The sequence below is a fragment of the Alligator mississippiensis genome, chromosome 4, assembly GCF_030867095.1.
Source record: "Alligator mississippiensis isolate rAllMis1 chromosome 4, rAllMis1, whole genome shotgun sequence".
In the NCBI taxonomy this organism is placed as follows: domain Eukaryota; kingdom Metazoa; phylum Chordata; order Crocodylia; family Alligatoridae; genus Alligator; species Alligator mississippiensis.
The window spans coordinates 96,044,466-96,071,397 of record NC_081827.1 but is presented as its reverse complement, the minus strand read 5'-3'; the positions used below and the strand labels follow the sequence as shown (position 1 = coordinate 96,071,397).

The window sequence follows — 26,932 nt, the reverse complement described above, 5'->3', positions numbered from 1 at the left end:
AAACTAATATAATTACATCAAATTAGAAGATTAAAACACCTCTCCACAAACTGCATAACTAGCTGCAGGCAGTGAACTCCAGTATCTCTAATAACATTGTTTTCAACAGTGCTCACTGAGGCTTTCACACCTTTCTCTTGAAATCCATACCTGACACCTGCATCCAAGTGTTCTATTTTCTTATTAGATGCAATGCATATTTATGACATTCTTCAACTCCTTTACAGGAAGTAAAATCATCTATCTTCTTCAGGTCTCTGGCACTCAGTGGAGTAATTTAATGAGCAAGATAAGTGGATAGACAATTAAGTCAATACAGTTCTGTTTCCTTCATCCAGTGATGAATCTGACCCAGTATGCTACATTTTAGTTACAAGTTTTTCACATTTCTTCCATAAAGGATGCATTTTGGAGACTGACTTAAAACAGCTTAATGGATTGCTCCTATCTCTGTGAAGGGGGTTGGATCAGAATACCCTTGAAATCCCTTCCAGCCCTATGATTCTGCAGTAACATAGGTAGATGGTTGCTAAAATTACATCTATGAATGCTGTTATGAAAGATCCGATATGAACACAGGAAGAAACTGGACTCAATCAATGGCAAACTCAGTTAATTTTATTTTCTTAATTTTCCTTTTGCAGCCAGAACGACTCATCTTTTCAAAGACATCTCAATCTTACAGTTGCTTGCCTAATTTGTTATGTGTTGCTTTGGAGATTTGGAAGCAGATGCAAAACTATTTTCTCAAAAAACCCTAGCAATGAAGCATTCACGTGTGTTATGGGGGCTGTAGCTCTGATGCAGGTCTCGGGTATAAAACTTCTTTTCATTATTGAACTGAGGTAAAGAGGCTTTTGTGCAGGTCAGATTTGTCACTGGAAGCTGATTTGCCAGTTATATAAAGAGAAACTACAAGCTCTCAGTCTCCTCACTTTCCCTAGAAAAGGATTTTTTTTTTTTTTTACTTTCCTAAGGGTTAAGGGGCATAAAGATTATTCAAGCAATGCAACAACTCTTCATTCATCTTAACTAGGATGCTCAGTTCTGCAGTGGTACTTCAGTAGGGGGCATGGCTACCTGTTGATTGACTTCCTGTCGATTCTGATCCAGATAAAAACCCAGGATGATGTTCTAGAGCAGGGCTGGTGTCGGCTACTCCCGGGGCCGCTCCAGCACGGGCTGGGGTGAGTGCAGACAAGCAGAGCCCTGGACAGCTCAGGGCACAGCACTCACCCCAGCCCACGCTGGAGCAGCCCCGGCAAGCAGCTCAATGCCAAGTGGCCGCAGCCAGGCTGGTGGTGCCTGCGCAGCAGCACAGGATGCTGTGCGATGGCGCTCCATCCCTGCCCACTTGCATGTATCCCCTAGGGCCGTCTCAACTACCCCCAGGGATACGTGTACCCCTAGTTGATAACCGCTGTTCTAGAGCCTTACAAACCCTTTCCCAGGACTTACTCCTCTGGATTTGGCCAGACCAGAATTACAGAAAATAGAGAGGGGGAAGAAGGGCCATTAAGTCCACATCAGGCCTAGCCTTCAATTAGACTGTATAAGCACAAGAGCCTACTATGACTAAACTCACCAGGAGACCAATCTGTCTCTTCCACAGATTGAAATGAAATATTATGAAGAGGCCAAGTTGCATCAGTGTAATATTGTATACAGGTTTCCTTCAATTTATGCAGTACGTGCATTTCCGGAGAATGGTGTGTAAATTGAATTCACATAAAGCGAACCCATTTTACAATGTAACAAATAGGGATAGGTTCCCATGGTGGGGAGGGAGGGAGGGAGTGAAGCTGGGACTATGGAAGGGGCAGGGGGAAGGGTACCGCTTCCGTGGCTACACAAGGCAGCAAAGCAGAGGGAACAGAGCGGCACTTACCCCAGCCCCAGCTGCAGCGGCCCCAGGAGCGGCCTGCACCAGCTGCCTGCACCAGGGCATGGTGCAGCCCAGCAGCTACAGGCAGCTGTCATCAGCCGCTCCCAGGCACGGTCCAGCATGGGCTGGGGTGAGTGTGGACAAGCAGAGCCCCGGGCAGTGCGGCACTCACTCCAGCCCCAGCTGCAACAGCTCTGGGAGCAACCAGCACCAGCTGCCTGTAGCCACTGGGCTGCACCGTGCCCTGAACCTCACAGGGCTCTGCCTGTTCCCACTCACCCCAGCTCCTGCTGCAACAGCCCTGGGAGTGGTTTATGCCAGCTGCCTGTAGCTGCTGGGCTGCACCATTCCTGGGTGCAGGCAGCTGGTGTCAGCTGCTCCCGGGGCTGCTCCAGCATGGGCTGGGGTGAGTGCCATGCCCTGAGCTGTCCAGGGCTCTGCTTGTCTGCACTCACCCCAGCCCGTGCTGGAGCAGCCCCGGGAGTAGCCGACACCAGCTTCCTGCACGAGGGCACGGTACAACCCAGAAGCAGAGGTGAGTGCAGACAAGTGGAGCCCAGGTGCAGGGGGGGGGACAACAGGACACAGGTGGAGTATGGTGCAGCCCAGTGGCTGCAGGTAGCTGACGCCAGCTGCTCCCAGGGCTGCTGCAGCCGGGGCTGGGTGAGTGGGGCCACGGCCCTTTCCCCTCCCCGCACAGACTTACCTGCTTGGGGGGGCACACAGGGCATCTATGCTGATCACATAAGAGTGAATTTACCTTGCATATAATGAATTATGGGTCTAAATATGCTCATCGCATAAGAGCGAATTTGCATATAAAGAACCTGCATAAATCAAGGGAAACCTGTGTAAGAGTGCTTAGTATTCAGTGGGCATGTCTACATGTGTGCTTTAATGTGCAGCAGTCTATTTTACTGAGCCTTAAACATCATGGCAAAAACTGTGCCAATACACTAATGCGCAGTAAAATTAGGCTACTGCATATTAAGCGTCACTACAAAAGCATATGCTTTCACTACTGTGCATTAGGGCAGCTTAATGTGCATTTAGTTATTACCTCACATTAGAGGTACTAAATTTAATGCACAGTAGCAAAAGTGCATTAACGAACATGTAGATGTGCCTAGTAATCACAAAAGGCCATGCAAATACAAACTAATGACTAAGTCTCTGCTTGGGAGGTGTTGAATGGGATTAGAAGTAAAGTCTTGCCCCTGTTGAACCTACTGGGAGTTTTGCTGTTGGATTTCATCTTCAGATCTGTGTCATGAATGGAGGACTTAATTTCTCAAGCTGCCAGTTAACCTTTGGTAGCACCAAATATTTACCCTTAAAATCTACAGTGTAAAAGCAAGAATAAACATAGCAATTATAAAACCCAATTTATTATCCCCAATTACAGTGTAGCTGAGACTTAAAATTCCATGGGGTATTAAAAAAAAGAAAGAACCTGGGTGGGGGGGGAAGGGTAGGAAGGAGTCTGTGAATAACCTTCAGCCACATTATTATTTTAAATGGTAGAATGCCCTGTTTTATCTAGTACACACCTATTCCTGAACAAATATTATATACTGCTCACCTGAAAGTATCTTTAAAGTATTCTTGAAGATTATGGTTTAACAACTCCTTTACCTATGTTGACCTTGGTGGGTTTTTTTAAATTTTCATTGCTACTCTGTTGTTGAACAATGCTGATTAATTGAACCAATAATAAAAACACAGAATTCCTCAGTTTTCCTGTTCAAAAAAAGGTTATCAGATAGGTCCCTTATAACCATAAGCCATGCATGAGACAGTACTTAGGAACCTTTCACGCCCTGACTATAATCAATCTTACACAATTTTATTTAAAAGAACTATACCTAGCTGGACCTAGGTAAAATATTATTAACCCTTTATGAGGCAGATTCTCCAGAAAACCCTTGAAGTACCAAAACATTTCAAATGTGATTTATGTCTTTCACCTGTGACACTAAAATGGCTCTGACTCCATTCCTTCACCATAGTTTCCCCAGAGATGTGGGCTGCCCTTTGTAAGATTGGAGTGGCTGTGTTGCAAGGAACAGAGGTCAGGTTGGTATTACAACCGTGAAAATAACAAGGGCCCCTGTTGGAATATGGCCACACACCCGTTTTAGTTTTTATTCTGATTGTCTTATAAAATGTGAACCTTTACACAAGACCCTTGAAAGGTGAACCGTGCTGCTGACTTAGGGTGTCCATTGTTGCTTGGCGAGAATGGCTGAGACAGCTTCTATACACAGCGCTGGCTGGGGATTATGCAGATAGAGAGGAGGAGATGGGAAAGAAAAATATTAAGAGGGACCTGGAACTATGAGGGTGTCAAGAAAGACAGCACATAAGAGGGAACTAAAAGTTTTCCTGTCCCTTCCTGCCCACCAATAATTAAATTTGTGAGTTATACTTTGTAATGCACATCATTCTAACATTACCTAAATCTTCCTAAAAACCAGTTTAACATCTAACAATATTTACTCCACAGGGCTGCAAAAGCACTCCATGTATCTATTATATATTGAAATAACAATAGCTATTTAGACACTGTAAATGCAAAAGGGAGCTATCCATACTTTCTTACTGCAGGCAGTGATACCTAATGGTTCTTTTTGAACATGTTATTTTTGGATTTTAAATATCACAGACTTCCTAAATATGGAGAATTCTTTAGTTATACTGGTGCTTTTAGGATGGGAATCCCTAGCTTTTGTTAAGGCATGAAGGACTTCTTAAAAGAAATGTATTAGTGAAGTAGAATGTTATGGGTCAATGATTTATAAGTAAATGAAGAAAACTGACATGACTATGCACCAGCGCTTATATCCACCTTTGTGTCAGTAAAATATGCATTGATCATATCATCTGCATGTATGTGCCTCCTACCAAGACTGCTAAACTTAGCCAGGTTATTAATAGTTGTTTAGGATTTGGTGTTAGTGGCATATAACTAATTCTGTGTTGCGCGTATTGATTGTAAACTTTCTTTGATTTTTTTTCACCATTAATAGTTTTCCATACGAATCTATCTCTGCTTCACAGTGGAACTTTCCAATAATCCTGCTTGTGTTCTGTGTGCTAGACTCCAGTCCAGTAAATGATGATCCAAAATTCCTGAACTTTGATTCACTTTGTGTCCTTCCCAATTTGGACAAGGTCTGCACTAAAATTATTGGAGCGGTGGACTAAGTGATATGCTCTTTGTATAAGATTTCATTTCAGACCCAACCCTGGCCAAGCAAAGGCTGAAACAACCCACTCCTTCCATCTCCAATGCGGAGTGTGCTTCCTTTATGGTAACCCCAAAGGCCACAGTCAGTTCGCACTGCAGTCAATGTCAAAACTTCCTTTGGCTTCAAAGGCCTAGGAAAAATGGTATTTTTCTTATCTCAGGTCAGCTTACATGTGGCAACCAACATGAGGTAAAATCCTAGTGAAGACAAACAACAGTAGTATAAAAATAGTTTAGCAGGTCAAGGTTAGGCTTCTCCCACAATGTTTACCTTGACTTGCTATTATATGTGGAAACTGCTTTGATTTTACTGGAATTCTGTATACCTAGCATTAGTTACCTCCCAAGCCAGTCTTTCCTTTCTTCCTAACAGAAGTAGAAAAAGACCCCTGAAGAAGGTGGAGCTGAGTCCATGATTCTAGCTTGTTTTTCTGTTAGTGGATGTCAGTCCATGGCCTTGAACCCAGGGCCTAGCCTTGTCTGGCATAACAGCTCACCCCAGTCTACCACCTCCCCAGCAGAACAGTGGGGCAGACATGTGTCCAGACCACTCCATCTGGGCCTAGGCACATGCCCACTTTCTGCCAACAGAGTGGCTAGCCAAGGCCAGCTAACTGTTTACCCTTCACGTACAGACTTCTGACCCAGAAGGGAAGTGTCTGCGAAAAAAGGTGCAATCTGTACTGAGGCTGCTGCACCCTTGGATTGTACTGCTACTGGCTGACAGATTCTCTAGATACCTGATCTGGCTAGCCTTCTGACCTTGCATTCTGCCTGACCCAGCTCTGGCTTGAACTCCTGGATACCTGACCTGCCTAACCTCCTGATCGCATCCTATGCCTGACCCTCTGGATCTCTGACTCAGTTCCCTGGACAGATCTCCTAGCTTCTGACTTCCTGGCTTCTCCTGACTTTCAGATTATCCCCAGAACTGGCTACCCATGGCCTAGCATGACAGTGGGAGCACAAGAAAATGCAAGCGTAGTGATACAAGTTATAATTTACAGATACTCTATAATTTAGAAGAGTTGAGAATTGGGAAATGGTTCCTCAGTTAGATAGTAGCTGTTAGTTAGAGAGAAACCAAGGGTCTGCAGAGGTTACCTACTACTCCACAATTAAAAGTTTGTTGTTTAGTTCTTTTCATTCATGTATGCCTGTGTTTATGAACCCAGTGATCACATGTTGTCAGGAATAGTGATTGAGAAAGAACCTGAAAGAATTAGAGATCCAAACTGAAACAGAAGCTGGAAACTGAGAGCAAGAGGAATAATGCAGTCATGTGGAAAGACAAAAGTAAGTGATCTTTCTGCAGAGTTATAGTCAGTCAAAGCAAAAGGGCAGTTAGTCATGGAAGTTTTGTAACCTCCATCTGCCCTTCTGCTGTCAGGCAATATAGCAGGGAACTGGAAGGTGTTCAGACAAAAGGTTTGAGTGGTACCAAGCAGCCAAAGGGGTAGAAGAGACAAGGTCAAATCATCTGTCTTCTTGCATACTGTCGGGGAGGAAGCCCTAGCTGTTTATAACACTTTTACCTTCAAAATGTGCAAGTAAGTGTAATACTATCCACCTTTGAGGAGTAGTGCATGCCAAAAAAGCAATCAGACTATTGAAAAAAACAGATTTTTTTTGTGAAGACAAACAACGGGATAAAAGTACATGTATACTGAACTAAAAAAACTAAGAACTGTCCTTGTAGGAACTTGACAGAATCTCTGATTAGAGATAGGATTATTTGTGGCATTGCCAACACTTCATCACAAGAAAAGCTATCGCATGAGGCAAACTTGTCCCTTGAAAAGACTATCCAAATGCACAGGGCAGCAGAAACCAAGAGGGCCCAGGTGGCAGAGCTGACTGCACAAAAAGAGGTTATCTATATGGTAGGCATGAAAGCATGCAACTAGAAAAAAGCTACTTCATAGGGTGGAATATATGAAAGGGTTGTGGACATGCTTGAAGACAGGCTGCAGATACAGGCAGACCTAGATAGGCTTGCAAGTTAGGTGGATCAGAACCAGATGAAGTTCAACATAAAGAAATGTAAAGTGCCGGCAGTGCAACGCTGTAGCCAGCAGAGCTAACAATACCTTAGCATGCATCAATCAAAGCATCTCCAGAAAAACCAAAAAAGTGATTCTTCCACCCTACTCGACATTGGTGAGACCGCAGCTGGAGTACTGTGTCCAGTTCTGGGTGCCACACTTTAACGAGGACATGGTAAAGCTTAAGAGTCCAGAGAAGGGCCACCCATATGATCAGAGACTTGTGCGGCAAGCCATATGAGGAAAGGCTGAGGGATATGGGACTCTTCAGCCTGAAAAAGAGAAGGTTGAGAGGGAACTTGGTAGCAGCTTACTGCTACATCAGAGGTGTACATAAAGGGCTCAGTGAACAACTGTTCACCAGGGCACCCTTGGAGAAAAGTAGGAGTAATGGTCACAAACTCCTGGAAGACCGTTTCAGGCTCAACATTAGGAAAAACTACTTCACAACTAGGGTGTCCAGACTGTGGAATAAGTTCTCTCCAGAGGTGGTGCAATCACCTACCCTTGAAATCTTCAAGAAGAGACTAGATCGTCACCTTGCTGGGGTCACCTGCCCCCCAGTTATCTTTCCTGCTTGGTGGAGGGAGCTGGACCTGATGGTCTTTCGAGGTCCCTTCCAGCCCCTAACGATCTATGAATGTATGAATCGACTGGTAAGAAGTCACCTCACAGAGTGGAATTTTCCATTACCAAAGAGCATGCTAAAGAGGAGAGAGGGCAAAAGGGTTGGCACGCAGGCGAATGTGGAAGGCAACATGGCCCCAAACACTGGGCTGCATTTGGAAAGCTCTGTTTTAACTGCAACAATAGAAACTATTTTGCCAGCTGCTGAAAATCCCAAACACAAAAACCTCAAAAACCTGAGAATATACCAGAAGAATTTTAGACATATATAGTAGAACCAAGCAAAAATCAGTGGGAAGGAGTGCATTACTGGCATCCAATATAAAAACAGACTATACAATCTTCCAGTCACTGTGGAACCTTGGGAGGTGACACCAATTTTGATTCTTCCAGCTTGTGAGAAACTGGATCTAGTTAAGTCTGTTCATGCAATACAAGAAGACATAACACTGATGCCTCCAAATTATTCTCTTGGCCATCACACCCCAAATCTGATTAGTTTTAGGAGAAAAACAATTGTTCCAGAACACAAGAAACGACCATGTTCATCTGAGAAGATATGTACGTATGCATACAAAGGCAAATACTATCATGCAGAAAGAAGAAAAATCAGCCTTAATAGTCAGTAGCCAATGAACTTTGTGCTTTGTGCAGAAGCACAGCTGCCAAAAGTGCAAATCAGTCACACCCCAGCATAAAGACTCAAGTCTATCAAGACTTGGAGCAAAAGCTTCCTACCAAAAACAAATCAGAAATTAGATTTCATACTTCTTTGGTCCAAGAAGAAAGTGAAACCTGCTGAAAGACTCACAGGGTACATCCAGATAAGCACGTGTTGTTTGCAGCACTGCAGACCCATCTGTGGTGCCACAAACCACACATGCCACATATGCAGGCATTTGCCACACTGCTAATTTACAGTGCACTAGGTTTTTTTGACACTGGGAGATCCTGGTGTCAAAAAAATCCTGTGGCAGAAAAAGCGGCTGGCCAGTGACCGGATCGCTGCTATTGGAGCTCCAAAAGGCCCCCAAAACCCCAAGTAAGGCTTCTGGGGCCAGCCCAGGTGCTGGCCTCAGCCTCTTCTACCTCAACCCAGGGCAACTTGCTATGCGCTCCCCAGGGACAAGTAGAAGCAGCACATCTATGTGCCACTGCTATTTGCCCCCAGGGAAATGCGTATGTGTGTTCATCTAAATGTGCCCACAGATACTTACTAAAAGAGCTGCAGAAAAGGGGGAATAGGAAAGTAAATGGTAAAGACTCACTTCTGGGTGATGTGCTAGTAACCTCTCCTCTGTAGATGGGCATTAATGGACTTTGGGGTTAATTTTTGTAATTATTGTTGTAATTATTATTATATTGAGGGAAGATGTAGTGATAAAAGTTACAGTTTAGAGAGACTCCCTAATTTAGAAGAGTTGGGAATTGGGAGATAGTCCCTCAGTTAGGTAGTAGCTGTTAGTTAGTTTGAGACCAAGGGTCTGCAGAGGTTGCTGACTGCTCCATAATAAAGTTCATTGTTTAATTTTTTTGATTCACATATGCCTCTGTTTATTGAACCAGTGATCACTATAGTATGTGCATGTCCTGTATAATGAAAAAAAAGGATCTGATATCATGGATGAGGAACTAAAGTATACAAACAGCAGTGGTAGTGGCTAAAGAGGCATTAAGAAAACATTAAATATTAAGAAAATAAGAGTGAATACATAATATGATGTATACACATTACAACAGTAGAACTATTATTTACATAAAGGATTAAAGCCACACACATTTTTTAATTTACTCATAAAAGAATCAGGTTTGTAAAATGTACAATATACAGTACAAATGAATTAAATGAATAATAACTGAAATTAATAATCAACTGAAACATAAGGAAGAAAAAGGTTCCTCTGCTAGATTAGTGGTATACCAAAAAGTCACACTGGAAAAAACTTTATTGATGTGACAAGGTTGAGGATAATTGTTTTATACAGATGGTAGACAGGCCAACTAGAAGGATGCAGACAGTTTGAAAGTCTAGCACAAAGCAACAAAAACAATTAGGGGCCTCAGAAGTAAGACTTATGAGGAAAAGCTGAAAGAACTAGGGTTATTTAGTCCGAAGAAAAGAAGACTGAGGGGGGATTTGATAGAGAGAATGGAGATTGGCTTTTCTTTGTGGCTGTAGGGAACAGGACTCAGAGCAATGGCCGTAGGTTGCAGCAGGGGAAATTTAGGTAAAACCTTTCTCACTATGAGGGTAGCCAAGCATTGGAACAGGCTACCTAGAGAAATTGTGGAATCTCCATTCTTGGAAGTTTTCAAGAACAAGTTAGACAAACAATTGGCTGGGATGGTTTAATCATAGATGATCCTGTCTTGAGCAGGGGGCTGGACCAGATGACCAAGGATGGTCCCTTCCAGCCATACTTTCCTATGATCCTAACATCTGCCTGCTATATGCCTCATAATGAAGCCAGGGAGGGCCACAGGTCATATTCAGTCAGAGTGCAGCTCCAAAGTTTCAAAGGGTGCTGCCCATTTATCTTTCTCTAGAAAAGGATTCTTATTTTTCAGAACACTTCGTGAGAGACGAGAACAATTTCCTTTGGAACAACTCCAACAGGATGGGTGCAAGAATCTTTCTTCTGTGTGTGAAGATACTGCACTGCCTTATGCTCTGTTATATGTACTGTGTTAGTGTAGTGAGTAGTAGAGTTTACAGCTGTGTAGCTGTGCATATTGCTTATATTTAGCTGCCAGTTGTGGCCTGTTTGTGTGTCTGAAGTCTTCTACAATGAAACACAAATCTTAAAAATGTTGCCAGGAGATTTTTGGTTTTAGATCTTTCATTTCACTTGAGAGATGTTTCATTTCACATATAACAGGGTCACTTCTGATGGACTACACAGCTGAGAAGACTCATTATTGTCAAGTTTTCTGGAATAGTACACGTGCTCAATTTTTTCCCTTCAGATCCACCTGTTTCCAATAATGTCAAAGAATTAGTATGGATTTGAGGGTTTTTTTTGGCTAATTCCATCTGCATTTAGCCAAACCACACCTCTTTTGGAGTCTCTGCCAATGCTAATGTAGAAGATGTGCAGATGAGGAGCTCTGTTCTCCAGAAATAGCAGTACAATGTTGACGAATCCTCAATGAAGTAAAGCGGCTGCTGTCAGGCCCTTCAACATATAAAAAATTATAGGTATCCACAACACAGGGTGATCCAAAGCATCTGCTGGTCCCTAGCATAACAAACCCTCTTGTTCTTAGCAAACAGCCTACAGAGCAAATGATGAAAGATGATGAAGCAACTTAACTGTCTAGAACTAATAGACCACTGATGAAACAACAAAATGAAAGACAGGAGGATCTTGTCGTCTTATCCTTCACTCTCTTACTTACAGTGGCCACTTTTTTATTAGTGAATTAACACAGACTTACTTTTGCAGGCATCTGGAGCAGAGAAAGGCCTTCTGAGATCTCGGTAAAAGCCTGGCTTGCAACGTTGGCAGTGCTGTCCTTCTGTGTTGTGCTGACAGTTCTCACAGACTCCACCGCTGCGATTCCCTGATGCTAGCCACACACCCACGTCTAAGTGACATGTGTCAGCATGTCCATTACATTTACATGCTAGGATTGAGCCAAAGGAAACAAAAGATTCATTAAAAAAAGGAAGGGTGGCAACATGTATAAAAGTTCAATGCAAATGCTGGAAAAGAAGTAGCTGAAACAGCACAGAAAATCAAATGTATGTATCAATGCATTGATGTTAGTGAATGCTAGTGCTGATATAACTAACTATTTAAGAATCATCCAGATAAGATGGATGCTTTGTTAGGAGGCCATTTATGAGTCCTGATCTTGAGTCAATGTGTTAGGTATTAATAAATGTATAACAGTTTGCTTTTGTGTTTTCTCTCTTCAGTGAGGTCCTTTAACCTAACAGAATGAACATTTATTTTAACTTAATTTGACTCTACTCAGGGTCAAAAGATGTGATTTTGAATCTTACAGAAAGTTATATAATCAAAATAAATGTGCTCTGACATACACTGAAGATCATTGCCAATAAAAAATAAAATGCAAAAACTTATTTGGGAGAGAATATGATAAATACAAGAGCAGCTGAGGGTGAGGATGGTAACTTGGCAGAAGATTAAAAAAATACTGTAGTTTAAGGCATGAAGCTTGCACATACACCTGTTCTGAGTTCTCTGGCAATTGTTCAATATTACTAAATAAAACACAAATTTCTTTCTGCTCACCCCTCTACCCACCACTCCAGCACACTTAAGTCTGTCTTAAATTTTCTCCAGGGCCAGGCAAAGTGGGTCCTATAACATGAACAGTGGCAAATCTGAGCTATTTCAGACAGGGGAAAACACAGGCATTCTACAGAGCCCCATGGCCCTTCTGGAAAATATGCTACATATATAATATTAACCATTAGAGAAACAGACTTTGAGTCCTACAGCGTCCCCACTACAATTAAGGTGCAACTGCAGTAGGACAGAGGTCAACCTAGCTGCAGCCCATCCTAGAAGCAGGGTCAAAACATGAGGGCTGGGTTTGCAGCCCACCCTGAGCTCCATGCTGCTGCAGCAACACTGCTATACATACCCCAGCTAGCCAAGTGGAATATTTCAACTGTGTCCACATAAGCTATAGGCACACCTTTGGCTGCATTGTGGGTATCCCCTAAGACACCTTGGATTTGATTTTTCCAGAGTCACTCAGTGCCTGAAGCTGTCGCTGATTTCAATTTGGATTATGAATGTTGAGCACATCCGCATTTCAGCCTTAGGACTCCAGCCCCAGTTAGGCTCATGCATCCAAAGCCAGCAAGCTTTTTTAAGAATTTGACCTCAGTTTTTAATATTTGGATCATCAAATACTGTTATTTTAAAATTTCCTGGAAATACTGAAAGTGGCAAAATGAAAACCTCCAAATATACCTACATCTTCATTGCTATCTGTTGGATCTTCTAAACCAGAGGTATCAAATTCATCAGGCCAGACTGCACTCACAGACTTGCCCTGCACACTGGATTCAGCATACAGGACTGGTCCAAGGCAGCTACTGCATGTAGTGGGTTCCCTAGACTGGGTCCTAGCAGTGTACCTAAGGCCTGCAGGCTGTATCTTTGACATCCTTGATCTAAACAGCTGTTAGTTGTAATTGGCTTATCCTCGTACACAAAAGGCAAAACATGAAAGGTGAACATACTAATCATCTGTAGTGATGCCACTTATCCAGCATCCAATATTTTTTGGTAATCTGCATTATGCCCACAACAGAAACCAACATCATGAGGAGTTGTACTTGGATTCCACAAGGATGCCAAAAAGAGAGAGCATATTCTCCACAGAATTTACATGAAGCAGCTTTGCAAACAGAGCTGCTTCCATGGTTTAAACATGCAGTGTGTGGTGATCTTGATTTGCTACTGTCTGTCATCCAGCTATTTACTATCTTTCTGAAGCATACAGGGAAGGTGTGCAGTAAGGCATTTTATTTATGCTGACAGCCCCGAGGCACTTTTAATTACTTACATCGGCACTCTCTCGGGGCTCCGGTTTTGCCATTTGCAGCCTGCCAAGGCTGGTCATTGTAGAGTGGAGCGCAGTGCTGACAGTGGAGGCCTGCTGTATTGTGCTTACACATGCACTTTCCATGGACCTAGTAGAAGAAAGGAGAACCAGGATCATTCACAACAAAGACTTCAATCCATTTGGGGTAAGGGCAGTGTTTTTATCTGTGCTTGTACAGCTCCACCTACAATGGAACCCAATGCTGAGAAGGATATCTGAGGACTATTGCAAATAGCAAATCACTGTTAAATACCAACTGATAAAAAGAAAAGGGGTTGTGTAGCATCTGCTACTAGATCCATTAGCTTGGATGTAGTCAATAGGTAAAAAGTTTGTAGGTATGCTTTCAGCTGTGTGTGTGTGTGCGCGTGCACGTGCACACATACCGCATAATCACATCACACGCTGTTGTGATTTTCATAGGTTTTTGCATGTGAACCAGATTTCCAGTGGAGACTAGGTGAAGCCAAAATCCAGCCATTTTTAGGAAACACCACAGAATCTTCCTCTTCAAAAAGAAAAAGAAAAATTTCACCCCAGCAAGAATCACAAACAGTGACACTCCATCTACAGACCCACCCACCTCCAAAATGAGGGAAAAATAAAAATAACTCTTTTAAAAAAGAAATAATAGTCCTAAGACAAACATATTTACTGACTCCAGTATAGAACATACCCTAAGCATAGTTTTTAATCCCAAAAAAGTGAAAAGAGGGAGAGAAGGTATGAAGTTCACTAGGGACTATTGCAAGTGATTTATATGGCAGGTGAGCAGATAACATGGTGATGGGCAGGAGTATAAAACTCTCAAGACTGATAGACATACAGAGGGATGGATAATTGATGTGTACAATCATTTTAGTAGCATATTCTCTCTGTAGCCCTTGGTTATCATAAATACCAGTCATAAGCATAAATACATAGTTAGGGCCAGATCTTCACCCCTTCTGATTGCTCTGTATCACTCCAGTGGTGGATAACAACCAGAAAACTTAGGTAATGACTGTAAAGGCAACAAAGCCAGCTCTGTATTAACTACCCTTCTTCTCTCATGGTGGTCTGGTTCCTGAGATGACAGGGACAACTTGTGTGCAGCCCTGAATCTGGTGTCTAAACTCAAGGATGGGCAGGAGCTCAGACACATGCCCTGTGCCTAATGCTCTTATTGGCTACCTGTAGGTCTCTCCCTGCTCAGTATCTAGGCGCTCTGATTTGATCTTTGGAGGTACTCAGTTCTCTCCATTGTCTGTATGTGGAACCTAAGCACCCAATCCTGTCAGTTTAGATCATCTTAGGGGTAAGGCATCTAATTTTAAGTTTTGCAATGCCTAAGTGGAGATGCTAATGAAAATCACATGGTTTTTCATTAGCGAGGGACAGCCTAAACATTAAGGGCTAAATTATTTGCTGATGTATCCCTATGGAAATTGATGATAGCACCAGTGCAGGATCTGACCACATGGATCTTTAATACGACTGAGAGCTACTAAATTGCACATGCATACCCCAGCACCACTGAGGACCCTTTCTACCTTTGAACCGGTTGCTACCCAAGAGACAGCAGTCTCATCACTACCATCTTCCTTCTGGGTTCCCAATGTTTAGCTCATCCTGAGCTCTCCATAGGAGCTTAGCAGGGGAGCACTGCTGAAGTATTCAAGCCATTTCTGAGGTTCATTGCTCCAGGCAAAATCAGCGCTTTCAGCAGCTTCAAGCCTCAGCCATGACCAGACTTCCAGACCTTAGATCAGTGCAAACCTGTCCATGCCTGGGATGTTTCTAGCACTGTGCTATCTTAAGTGTCCATCCACCAGTCTAGAGAAGTAATGTTTGTGAACACTTAGTGGAGGAGATTCATGCAACAATATAACAGAACTATCAACTGAAACAGGGAACTGTTAATAGTTAAATCTTACTGTAGTAAAAGAAATATAGCAAATATTTGACCACTTTCTTAAATCCATTGGAGTAAGAGGGTTGAGTAGTTGTACGGTTGGCTATTTTTGTTGAGTAAGCGTTTCACTGGAAATTGAGAAGAGGACATTTTTAAATGCAATTGTTGTCCTGACCAAAGACAGGCTGTTGGCTGGTCCCCAATCTTTGTTGGGTTCCATATTTAAGTATTTTTCTATGGTGAGCTGGGTTCATCTAGGTTTTAAATGTTAAAATCGCAATAAACATAAAATACATTATTACTCCAACACTTTTGTGAGATGGATAAGTATTTTCTCCCATCTATTTGATGAGGATAGTGAGGCAAATTGACTAGTGATGCCAAAGCCCACTGAATGCCCGTAGGGTCAGGTTATGATAATCTTACAGTAAGAAGTAACTCAGTAGGAGCATTTAGGGAGTGAGAAAAAGTTCTATGTGAGGATAACACCTTCTAGGCCTAAGTGATTTGCCCAAGACCACTAAGGGAAATCAGGAGTCAGAAGCAAGACTGCAGCTTAAGAATGACTGCTCTCAGGCAACGCTTAGTTGACTAGATCAAGCCTCTTTCTGCAGACTGCACCTTGGTTTTAATTTTACTAAACTGACAGTGGCATTCAATGGTGATGCTTTTTCTGTAGGGAAGATACGACAGTTGCAAGTCTAGGTTAGTTCAAGAGCAGCCTGTTCTGTGGAATCTTTTTTTGAAGGGTTTCTTTCATTAAATATTGCTGTCATCTCAGATGCTGCAGTACAGGCCAGGTGAACTGTAGGAGACTGCAGGTGTTCCTGGCTGACCTCTGATTTATGTGAGGCAATTTCATCAATCATCCCTGAGTAACATAAAACAGTGCTGATGATCATGCTGTTATAAGCAATATGGAGCTTTTGGAGTGCTTCTGAGCTTCTACCTGATGAAAATTGGTAAAGGCTTCCTGGGGTATCAACTGAGCAATCACACAGAAGTTTGCTTTGCTTTGTTTTTAAATAAAAATGTACTGAAAGCACCAATATGAAAATAAATGTAAAACAATGTTCAAAGCACTTCAAATGAGATTCCTTCTTAAGACAGGATCCAACTGCTACCCCAGCTCACATACTCATTTCAGTGGTTTCTGCTTTTTAAAAGTGAGAGTTGAACAATAGCTTATTACCTGGCTTCTCTCCACCAGCTATGCAGAATGGAAGCTAATACAGTTAACAAGCTAGCTCAGTTTATACGAATTAAATTGATAAGCTACAGTCATCAGCCCACTTTGTGCAGCTTTGTACTGCTTTATTCAAAAGCCAGCTTCACTGGCTAGCTGCACCTGGTTTTACAGCTGGTATTGCAGTAGCAAAATACACCAGCCAAACTGTCCTTGAGAATCTGGCCTAAGATCTAGATATGCTCTTAATTACTATTGTAAGATGTACCTTAAACTCTGTTTCACTTGTGCTTGTATAAGTGTGCTCCTTCTACCTATACTGTTTGTCACTTGGACCTGCAGTAAAAACAGATTCTGGGGGGAAAAATGTGCAAGTAAACATAGGACTATGGCATAATCCTGAAATAAACTGAACAGAAAAGAGCTTTGATCACACTGTAAACAGCTCATACTTGGAATGCCTGCTCCCACACACAAACATGCAAGCATGCTTTCTGTACGTAGTGTTCATCTCAAAAGTGCCTCCTGTGTTATTTACTAAGCCCACCTTCATCAAGTGGTCATATCTCTTGCTTGACAGGGAGTTTAACGAAGTGATGACATTTCTGTTGATAGGTGTATGTGTGATTTTTTTGTTCATCACTTAGTTGTAAATAACCTGTCATAGCTCTGGACCATATTTGTGTGAAACAAATACCTGAGGATGTCCTATGGTGTTCCCAACATGACTTATATCAACATTTCCCACCACAGCAGGGTTGACCACGCTTACACATAGAGTGGCCATCATAGAGGACATTCTGGTTTCTCTTTCTTCAAGAGAAAAATAGAGGGCATCAGAGGCATTTGGTTTCATATCAACAGAGGACAACCGGACTGTCCTCTATGATGGTCACCCTACTGTGCATCCCCCTGCTTTAGCTGCCACCACTGTCTCCTCCCATCAGCTGAGGAGAATCATCAGTTGGTTGCAGGGAGAACTGGTGGCAAATCAATCGCCATGATGCACACATACCCTCCTCTCACTCAGGGACCTTTTGCACCCCCTCAGAAGGGCATATCCCACTGATTTATACAGTTCAAGGGGGATGGAGCCATCCAATCCATGAATGTATGCATTTGGTGGGGGAAAAGCAAAAGGGAGCCTGGGAGAGAAAATTGTGTATTCCATAGCTAAACGAACTGCGTCTCCTGGATCAGGATTGGGCTTTTAGCATGAGTGTGCAGGACTTTTGCAGCCATACCACCACAACTTGTCTGACTGTCTATTGTCAAGCTAGTGCATAGATCTTTACAAACACATACGGTAGGAGAATCACTTATTTAGAGATAGATTGTAGCTTGGATCTCACACCTATGCAGGACAGGCAGGTGTAAGACACTCTCTAAGACCCTCTCTACCCAAAATAATTTGTGTGCTCACTTCTCTTAATCAGGAAGGTAGAGTATGGGTGGGGAATGAGTGCAGCTTAGCTCCACATACTTTACCTGTAGGCCAGAACATTTGAGCTGGTACATGAGGCATTATAATTCACTGCCAGTCCTTGCTTCTCTTCCAGAGCAAGAAGGAGACAGGGAAAGAGTTGTGTTACAGAGGTGTGCAGCATTCTCTTGTTAGACTGCTGCAGGGGTACATATCTTGCTCAGAGATGTGCTTAAACCAGGGGTGGGTAAAATGTGGCCTGTAGGCCAGATGTGGCCCGCCAGGCCATTCTATCTTGCCTGCGGGGCCCCTAAAAAATTTAGAAAATTAATATTTATCTGCCCTTGGCTGCCTGTCATGCGGCCCTTGATGACTTGCCAAAACTCCGCCCAAAGTAATTGCCTGCCCCTGGTTTAAACCTATAGTCCAGTCCTTCTAGATCAGCTCTTTCCTTGCCATTAGCCATACAAAAGAAACATGTGGCAAATCAATCAGCCACCAATGAATGAAAAGTAAATCATAACAATGGAACTAAACAGCAGTGACAAAAATTGCAAAGACTCACATGCTCATGAATTTCAGAGAGATATCTGGGACTGTCTCAATGAAAAGGACAAGTGGACACCCATAAAACTGCGTATATTAGTATTTTATAATATTACAGTGTATTGACATAATACGAAGAAAGAAGGGGCAGAGATAAAGAGTGAGGCTCTAGTGTCCCATTAACCAAATACTTATCCATTAATATGGCTTATATAGTGAGAATGTAAACTACTGAATAACTCTGCATTGAACTTCTTGATCTGTACTTGAACTCTAAAGAAAACTTCTCTTATCGAGAAGCTATGGGCAATCATAAAATAAAGATAGGGATGGAAAAGAGAGACTGGTGTGGTCAGAGTGATAAATAGACCTCTGTTTAGAAGTTTTTCTGAATGACTCCACTAGACACATTCCTTGCTCTAATTATGCTTACACTATATTTTTAAGGGAGCATTCAATGTTTTAGCATAAGCAGTAAATGATCAGGGCTACCAGCATGTGTGAGGACATTTTATACAGTAAGGACGACAGCAGTTTTTTATGAGCTTTCAGATGTTCCAGTGATCAGTACCCTATCAATGCCAGATTCTGAGGGGCAGCCACTACTTAGATACAGTGGAGGCAATGTGGTAGAGTAGAGGTGCATTTCCTGCATTACTGTTTTCGACACGGTTGTCTTATCTGGTAAGCTTTACAATGAAGAATTCAAAAAAGAAAAATTACTGGGGTAGGGAGAGTGGTGGTGCCATCCTTTGTGGTAGGATTATTTCTCATTAATCCATGACTGCAATTATGCAGAGGCATAATCAGGACTTTTTCTATATGATTAATCATATATGAAAGTTTAAAATAATATATAATGGAACTCCTCCTGCTGCCTGATTTGTTCACAGTCCAAGATGAGGAGAAGCAGTTTTTATAAGAGATTTTCTGCCTTTTAACTACCCCTGATTTTAAGTCTGTGTGGTCCTGGGCAACGATAGCATGCACATTCACTTAGGCAGGTGGGAGTCAGAGTTCCTAGCGCTGATCAGCTGTTCACAGCCAGGAACAGAAATGACACCTGCTCAGAGAGGGAGAACACAGCTGTGGACAGGATCAAAGACAAAGCATTGGTCCTCAGCTCTGTACTGACAGAGGGGGAACCCTTTTTCAGGACTGTGGTGACCTTTCAAAACAGTGACAAGAATAAGGATCACAGAGGAATTCTTCTGTCTTTTCCAAGGAGACAGAATGGGGATGAACAGTGGGAGAAAGGAAACAAAAAGGGAATAGGGAATTGGATAGAAAGACCAAGGAATGGAACTGCTATTCCAGCCAAGCTGCTGCTGTGCCTGTTTCTCAGAACTAAACAGGAAACACTAGGTCTTGGTGAGTGTATTTGTTATCTCAGATGATAGAAAAGGTTGGGACATATACTGGCCTGAGCCACCTATGAAACTCAATGGACATTCACCAATACTATCAGCTCCTCCAATGTGGCAAAGTGCACTAGAAAACTCACCCTTAGCCCTGTAGCTGAAAAGCCTTTCCAAATACCAAGATATGGGTCTTCCTTTCTAAGACTCATATTGGGCGCTTCAGTCCTGACTTCGTCCTGTATCCTAAATAATTTATTTCTTCTCAGTGGGTCATTTTTTCCCTTCCTTCAAACATTTCCTTATCACAAACACATTGTTATGCAGTCTCCATTTTCAAGACTTATCATAATTAGCTCAATAAGCATCTTCCTAACATTTTCCCTTCAAAATCCAGATTAGTTTTGTAGGCTCCACTCCCTGTTTATATCTTGTTTGAACAGGGAACGCTACTCTTCAAAACTCACTTGGTTCAATGGAGAGTGGAAACTGTTATCATTTGACTGCTGTTTGGTGGCCTGTGCAATACAAGTTTGGTTAACTCTATCTAATTTTGCATGCCTTTAATTTTCCACTTCACAAAAACTCTCCCACAAGTGCACTAATTATCTCATTAGTAATTTAAGGTATAAGGCCAAGGGCAGATGGGCACAAAGACCTTATTAGAGAGTGTCTTGTCAGGTGAGGACAGCAGTGTGGAGAAAACTGTGTGGCAGAAATGCCACTGTCGGTGCCCCTCTGCAGAGATCTGTCTCTACCAACCTGGGAGGCTGCTGTTGAATCCCTCAGGACGGGGATCTCCCACCTTGTCTGCATGACAAAAGCCTGGCACCTGGGAGGGGATGCTCTGGTCACCTGGGCAGGGGGGGAAAGGCCCGGCCCTGTGCGCGGGCCCAGGTAGCCAGGGATGCTGGGGAGATTGGTCAGTTTGTAGCCAGTATTGGCAGCTTTGATTGGACCGGGCTGCTGAGGTCAGAGAGGTTATTTAAGGGCCCAGTCCAAGAAGAAGGCAGCCATTAGCCATGCGGTCATCCAGGTGAATCTGAACCTGGTTCTCTCCTCATTACCGCATGCTCCAAGAGTGCCCTGCCTCCAGAGGAAACAACAACTACCTCCGGATGATGCGACTGAGTAAGCTACTAGAGAGCCGATTAGATATTTAGCTTCAGTAACTCAGATGCGTTTAAACGGCTACCTCGGCCACCCTGGTTTGCTCTATGGGATTCCTTTGATATTCCTCTAATATTTCTATGATATCGTTCTACCTTTTACCCTGTTCCTGCCCTACCCCCTGTAATCAATAAAGTTCTCCTTTGTGACCGGTGTGGGAGACTTATTGAGGGGTGGGTCTAAATTATGCCGAGGAGGCCCCGTAGGTCTGTGGACTAAGGGAGGCTTCCTAATAAGCCCCTGACTTGGGGAAGTGCCCCAAGTGCCTGTATTGGGTCTAGTACCCATTGGACAATCAGGCCTGTGTTCTCCAAGGTGCGCAGAGCCAGAAGTGAGTCCAGAGCCTTGGATGGTGGCAGCGGAAACCCCAGGCTAGCGGGTGTGCTCCAGGGAAGGGGTCAGCCACATGTGAGGCACCCCAAGGGAGGCACTCGGAGCCTGGAAGGTGGTCGGGCGCAGGGAGGTGGGCGGCTCAACGCAGGAGCGCCCCCTACAGGCCCGCCACAAACTGTACTGTACTGTGTTTATTCTATTCATAAGCAGAGGATTCTAGTCTTCAGAAGGAAGATTTTTAAAGATAATTAGGTGCCTAATTCTTGTATGCCTGAAAGACCCCAATCAAGATAAAGATCCCATTCTACAGTGCCTAATGCAAACACATAATAGCAGAAAATTGCCCCCGCACCCAATTGTCTAAATAGATTAAATAGGCAATGCATGGAAAAGCAAGTAGTCTTTAACAGACTACCTCTTTAAATTACCTAGTACATTTTTAAAAGGGGAGATAAATCCGACTGTGGAAACTATTGAGTTATTGCCCTCCTTTCCATTGCTGGGAATATCCTCACTCAAATTCTGCTGAACTGACTGCTCCCTCTTGTTGAGGAAATCCTTCCTAAGCCTCAATGTGGCTTCAGACCATTGAGAAGCACCATGGACATGATTTCTGCATCCTGGCAGATCCAGGAAAAGTGCAGAGAACAACACCAGGAACTGTATATGGCCTTTATTGACTTGACCAAAGCCTTTGACTGTTAGGCTTTGCGGAAGATTTATCAAAGTTTGGCTGCCCAGGGTAATTTATCACCATCCTAAGACTGTTTCATGACCAGATGACTGTCTCCATTCTCTGCTATGGAGCTCTTTGCCATTTGAATTGGTGTCAAGCAGGGCTACATGACTGCACCAATTTTGTCTTCCATCTTTCTTGCAGTCATCAAGATGCCCTTCTGTGACCATCTGCCACATGGCATTGGCATCAAGTACAGGATGGATGGGAACCTTTTCAATTTCTCCCGCCTCTGTGCCAAAACCAAAGTTACTTTAGCCTCAATTGTGGAACTTCAGTACGCCCATGATCATGCTGTCATTGCACATATGGAGGAGGACCTACAAATGGCCCTTAACTGCTTACCAGTTAAGGGCCATTTGTAGGTCCTCTCAAGCTTACCAGTGCCTGGGATTGACCCTTAACATCAGAAAAACAAAGGTGCTTCACCAGCCTGCTCTGGGCCAATCAGCTCCCCTGGTAAGTTCCTCATTGCTGACAGAAGCTGGAGAATGTTGAATACTTTGCATACCTCAGCAACCATCTCTCAAAGAAAGCCAACATCAATGAGGATATCCAGTTTAGGATCTGATGTGCCAGCTCTGCCTTTGGAAAACTGAATCATCATGTGTTCAATGATCATGATGTCAGGACTTGTACAAAGCTCCTACTGTATATACCTGTGGTAATCCCAACTCTTCTCTATGGCTGTGAAGCTTGGGTGACCTCCAGGAACCACCTGAAAAGCCTGGAATGCCGTCACTAGTGTTGCCTCTGGAAGATCCTTGGCATAAAGTGGAAGGACTGTCACACAAATGCTAGTTTCCTCACCAACACTAACACCACCGGTATGCAAGCATTGATTATTCAACATCAGCTGTGGTGGACAGTGCACTGTGTACATGCCTGATGTACATTTACCAAAACAACTGCTATACTCCCAACTCTGCCAAGGGCAAAGGACACGTGGGGGCCAGAGGAAACATTTCAAGGACACCTCCAAGGCAAATATTAAGACGTGGTGTTGATGCCACAAATTGGGAAAACTAGCCTGGGACAGGGCTACATGGCAGTGTCTTGTGAGAGAAGGTACATTCTACTTTGAGGAAAACCATCTTGCCCTGGAGGCAGAAACATGACAGAAATGGAAGGAAAGGAAACAACCATGGTCCAACTCTCCCTTTAACCACTACCTGTGGCCTTCGCCAGAGAGTCTGCTGTTCTAGGATCAGCCTTCTTAGCCATCAATGGACTCATTTACAACCCTTTACTTGATCCATGGGAGTGATCATTCTCAACTGTGAGGGATCATTGCTGCCACCGACAACTCTATAACCTGACTTTTTTTCAGAAATCAATGGGAGTCAAGCCCTCAAATGCTCTAAAAATCTTGCCCGATGTCCCTCTATCTGCCCTCTCTCTATAGCAATAGAATCAGTAACAAAAAATTGTACTCTCTTAATTTCTCTCCAAACTTCAGCTCAGTGAAGAAAACCTTTACATTGTTCCAGATTTGGCCTGCAAGAGTCTTATGCAGTGGAGGAGGAGGAGGAGGAGGAGGTAACTTTGGGTTGACAGCTCAAAAGGCAGACATGTATTTTATCATGAAGGTATATTTTAATGCTTAAAAACTGAAAAAAGAAAAAGGACAAGAGGAGGACAGTGAAGTAGAGGAAAGAGTGGCAGAGGAACAGGAATAGCTACAGGCTCAGTCTAAGATCCCCTAATGCCAATATCATACATATAAGAACTGTAAAATCAGGAAGACAGGGCTTAAAACAGCTGTGGAATTGAGACAGGTCTCTAAAGTGGTCAGAAAAGTAAAACTGCCAATAAATTGCTGCTAACCTGATAGGGCCCAATTCAGTAACAGAATATATACATGGTTTCCAATGATTTTTCTGAAAGACATGTTCTTTTCAAGGTAGAGTTTGGCCCATTCACATCAATACTGAAAGGAACATATTTCTTTTTCATTATGATTTCAATTTCCATTTGCAACTATCAGGTTTATCCATTGGGGACCATTATGAAGGACTGTCAACTTCACAAACCACCAATTACCAAAACATTTAGCTCTTTTAAACATTCTCCCAGCTGCTAGATTCATTGAACCAGAAATTCTTTTTCACACTATTTGTCATTTTGTCATGCAGTCTTTATATCCCAGTTCTCTTTCGTACTGTTTCCCGTTCTTAGCTTGACAGCCCTGTCACAATGTCACTCATTGTGCTACACAGTGCAAACAGTGCTGCCAAAGTCAACCTGCATAAGATAAACGAGTGACAGATATCTTTATACCTAGACAGTTGCTAGGGCATGCTTCCTTCCGTTGCCTTTTGTTGCTGAATTAATACCGTCCTGCGCTTCTTTTCAGCTTGCAAATATACTTGTTTTTGATAAATCTTATAAAAAACTTTCTTTATCATCTATTATGTTCCAGAATATACACTGGCGAGAATGAGAAAAGGCCTATATTCAGACATACTAGGGCTCCTGCTACTTGTTGCTGTTACCTATTAATTTATTTTATAGTAGCAGCTACTCCTCACTTGGGGCCTAATACAAACACAAGGAAAGATAAAATCCCTGCCCCAAAGACCTTACAGTCTAAATAGAGAAAACATACAGTGGATGAGAGAAGAACCAGTCTTCAGGAGACTGTTTCTTTAGTTTAACTGTTAATCTCTGTCTCTTTTTTTTCAGGAAGAGGAGCAAGATGCGATTGTAAAGTAAAAAGGTTTATTGCCACATGACTTTCCAAGCAGTTTCATTCATTATATAATACATAAACAAATGTGCCACTTTTATAAAGTATGTTCCCTCGCTGGAATTATTTTATGCACTCTCTTTTTGTTTCTCCTAGACAGTTTATTTTCTGTTACTATTACTAACTTATCATCATAGCATCTTATTTGAGAGACAGTTCTGGTCCTACAACCACTTTCATTATTTATTAAGACACTGTCCTCCTTGGCACCTAAGCATCATGTAACTAAAGTTACTGTTGTAAGTGTCTTTAATACCTCACATCTTCCCTTGTTCTTGTTATGGAATAAAGAGTGTTTGGAGAGCAGTACACGTTTCGTGCGGTTTAAGAACAGATTCTCATGATTCTATTGATTTCATGGGGAGCCTGGCAATTTATACTAGCTGCAGATCTGCCTACTACTACCTGATCCAGGGGCGGGCAATTATTTCAGGCGGAGGGCCATTTACCCAGTTTTGGCAAGCTGTCGAGGGCCGCATGGGTAGCCCCGCCCCTTGACAGGTGCCCTGCCCCCTGGTCACCATCTTGGGACCAATGTCCCAGGGCCAGCACCGGCGGGGCCCAAAGCAGGGTGCAGGCTGGCAGGGGTCTGTGGAGCTGGGCTGGGCTGCACCAGCTGGGAGAGGGGGGAGCTGGCCCGGCTCCATAGAGCCCCTGCTGGCCGGGACTCCTGTACTCCTGCCGCCCTGCTCTGAGCTCTGCTGGCACTGGCCCTGAGACACTGGTGTGGGCCCCGTGCTCCCACTGGCTCCCACACCCACTCACTCTCAGTGCCCCCCCAGTCCCACGGTACAGGTGGGGGACAGCGTGCAGCCTCGACCCCCTGCTCGCCGGCAGAGAACGAGCTGGTGCTGTGTGTGGGGGGGGGAAGCGGCCCCTCCCCCGCCCTGTGGCCTGTGCTTCCTGCTGCAGCTGCTTGCAGCCCACGTGTGGCTGTCCTGAGCAGGCACAGGTAGCCCCACGTGGGCTGAGAGTGGCTGCAGCTTGGGATGCCAGGCATGGTTCAGGGCCGCTTTTCCCCATGCTCAGCACCGTCTTGTAACCCACCTCTGCTGCCAGCATGGGCCCCGCACTGGCTCCGGACTCACCCGCTGGGGCTGCACTCTGACAGGAACAGCTGCGGCCCCCCCGCTTATGCCAGGCAGCAGCAGCAAACACTGCCCGGTGCAGCAAGCAGGGGGACTGCAGCTGCTGCCACCATGGCGCAGCTCTTACAGGCGAGCCTGGAACCAGTGCAGGGCCCAGGCTGGCAGTGGGGGCGGGTTACAAGCTGGTGCTGAGCGCAGGGAAAAGCAGCTCTGCCCCCACCCCGTGCCCGGTGCTCTGCGCTGCAGCTGCTCACAGCCCGCGTGGGGCTGCCTGCGCCCGCTCAGGACAGCTCTGTGTGGGCTGCGAGCAGCTGCAGCAGGGAGCACCAGCCACGTGGCGGAGGACGGGTTGCTTTCCCCTGTGCTCAGCACCAGCTTGTCTCTTGCCCTTCGTCCCCCACCCTGCACTGTCTTACTTACCTGAGCTTCCAACGCTGGAGGAGCCACATGGTCCCATACTGGAAGCTCCTGCTGGGGCTTCCAGCTGGGGTGGGCAGGGCTGGGTGGGCCCTGCTGTTGCATGAGTTCACCGGGGTTTCCCCTGGGTCCTACTGCCCCTGACTCCTGTCATTTTTGACAGGAACCAAGGACAGATAAATATTAATTTTCTAAATTTTTTAGGGGCCCCGCGGGCCAGATAGAATGGCCTAGTAGATTGGATGTGGCCCGCGGGCTGTATTTTGCTCACCCCTGACCTAATCATTAGTGATGAGCTGGGTGGTGCAGGACTTCTGATACTGCTGCTTGTTCTTATACAGATAATGTTGCTCCCAGCTGTCATATCAGACATTTTTTAAAATGTACTTACTAGCAAGGCAATAAATGCTTTCAGTTTCTTTGCTCATCTTGGAAAATAAAACAATACAAAACATCTTCATAAATCCTTGGGTCATACTGACACAATCCTTTAGATCAGTGTTTCTCAACCCATGGGTCGTGACCCAAAAGTGGGTCACAAAAATATTTGAAAGGGTCACAAGCAAGTCCTAGAAAAATGTGGGAAAGCATGGTCCCTTGCAGGCTGGCAGCATTCCAGCCTGCAAGGAGCTGCTT

At 43.9% G+C, this 26,932-nt stretch overlaps 1 protein-coding gene across 2 annotated transcripts in view; it reads right to left on the bottom strand.

Moving 5' to 3' along the window:
- Positions 1–26,932, bottom strand: part of NTN4 (netrin 4) — a 90,274-nt gene that overhangs the window by 19,638 nt on the left and 43,704 nt on the right. For both annotated transcript variants that reach the window (XM_006268144.4, XM_019489258.2), the window contains exons 4-5: positions 13,358–13,484; positions 11,246–11,434 (exon numbers count right to left, since the gene is read on the bottom strand). In XM_006268144.4, coding sequence (XP_006268206.1) covers positions 11,246–11,434; positions 13,358–13,484 — 316 coding nt within the window. The remainder of the gene's footprint in view (positions 1–11,245; positions 11,435–13,357; positions 13,485–26,932) is intronic.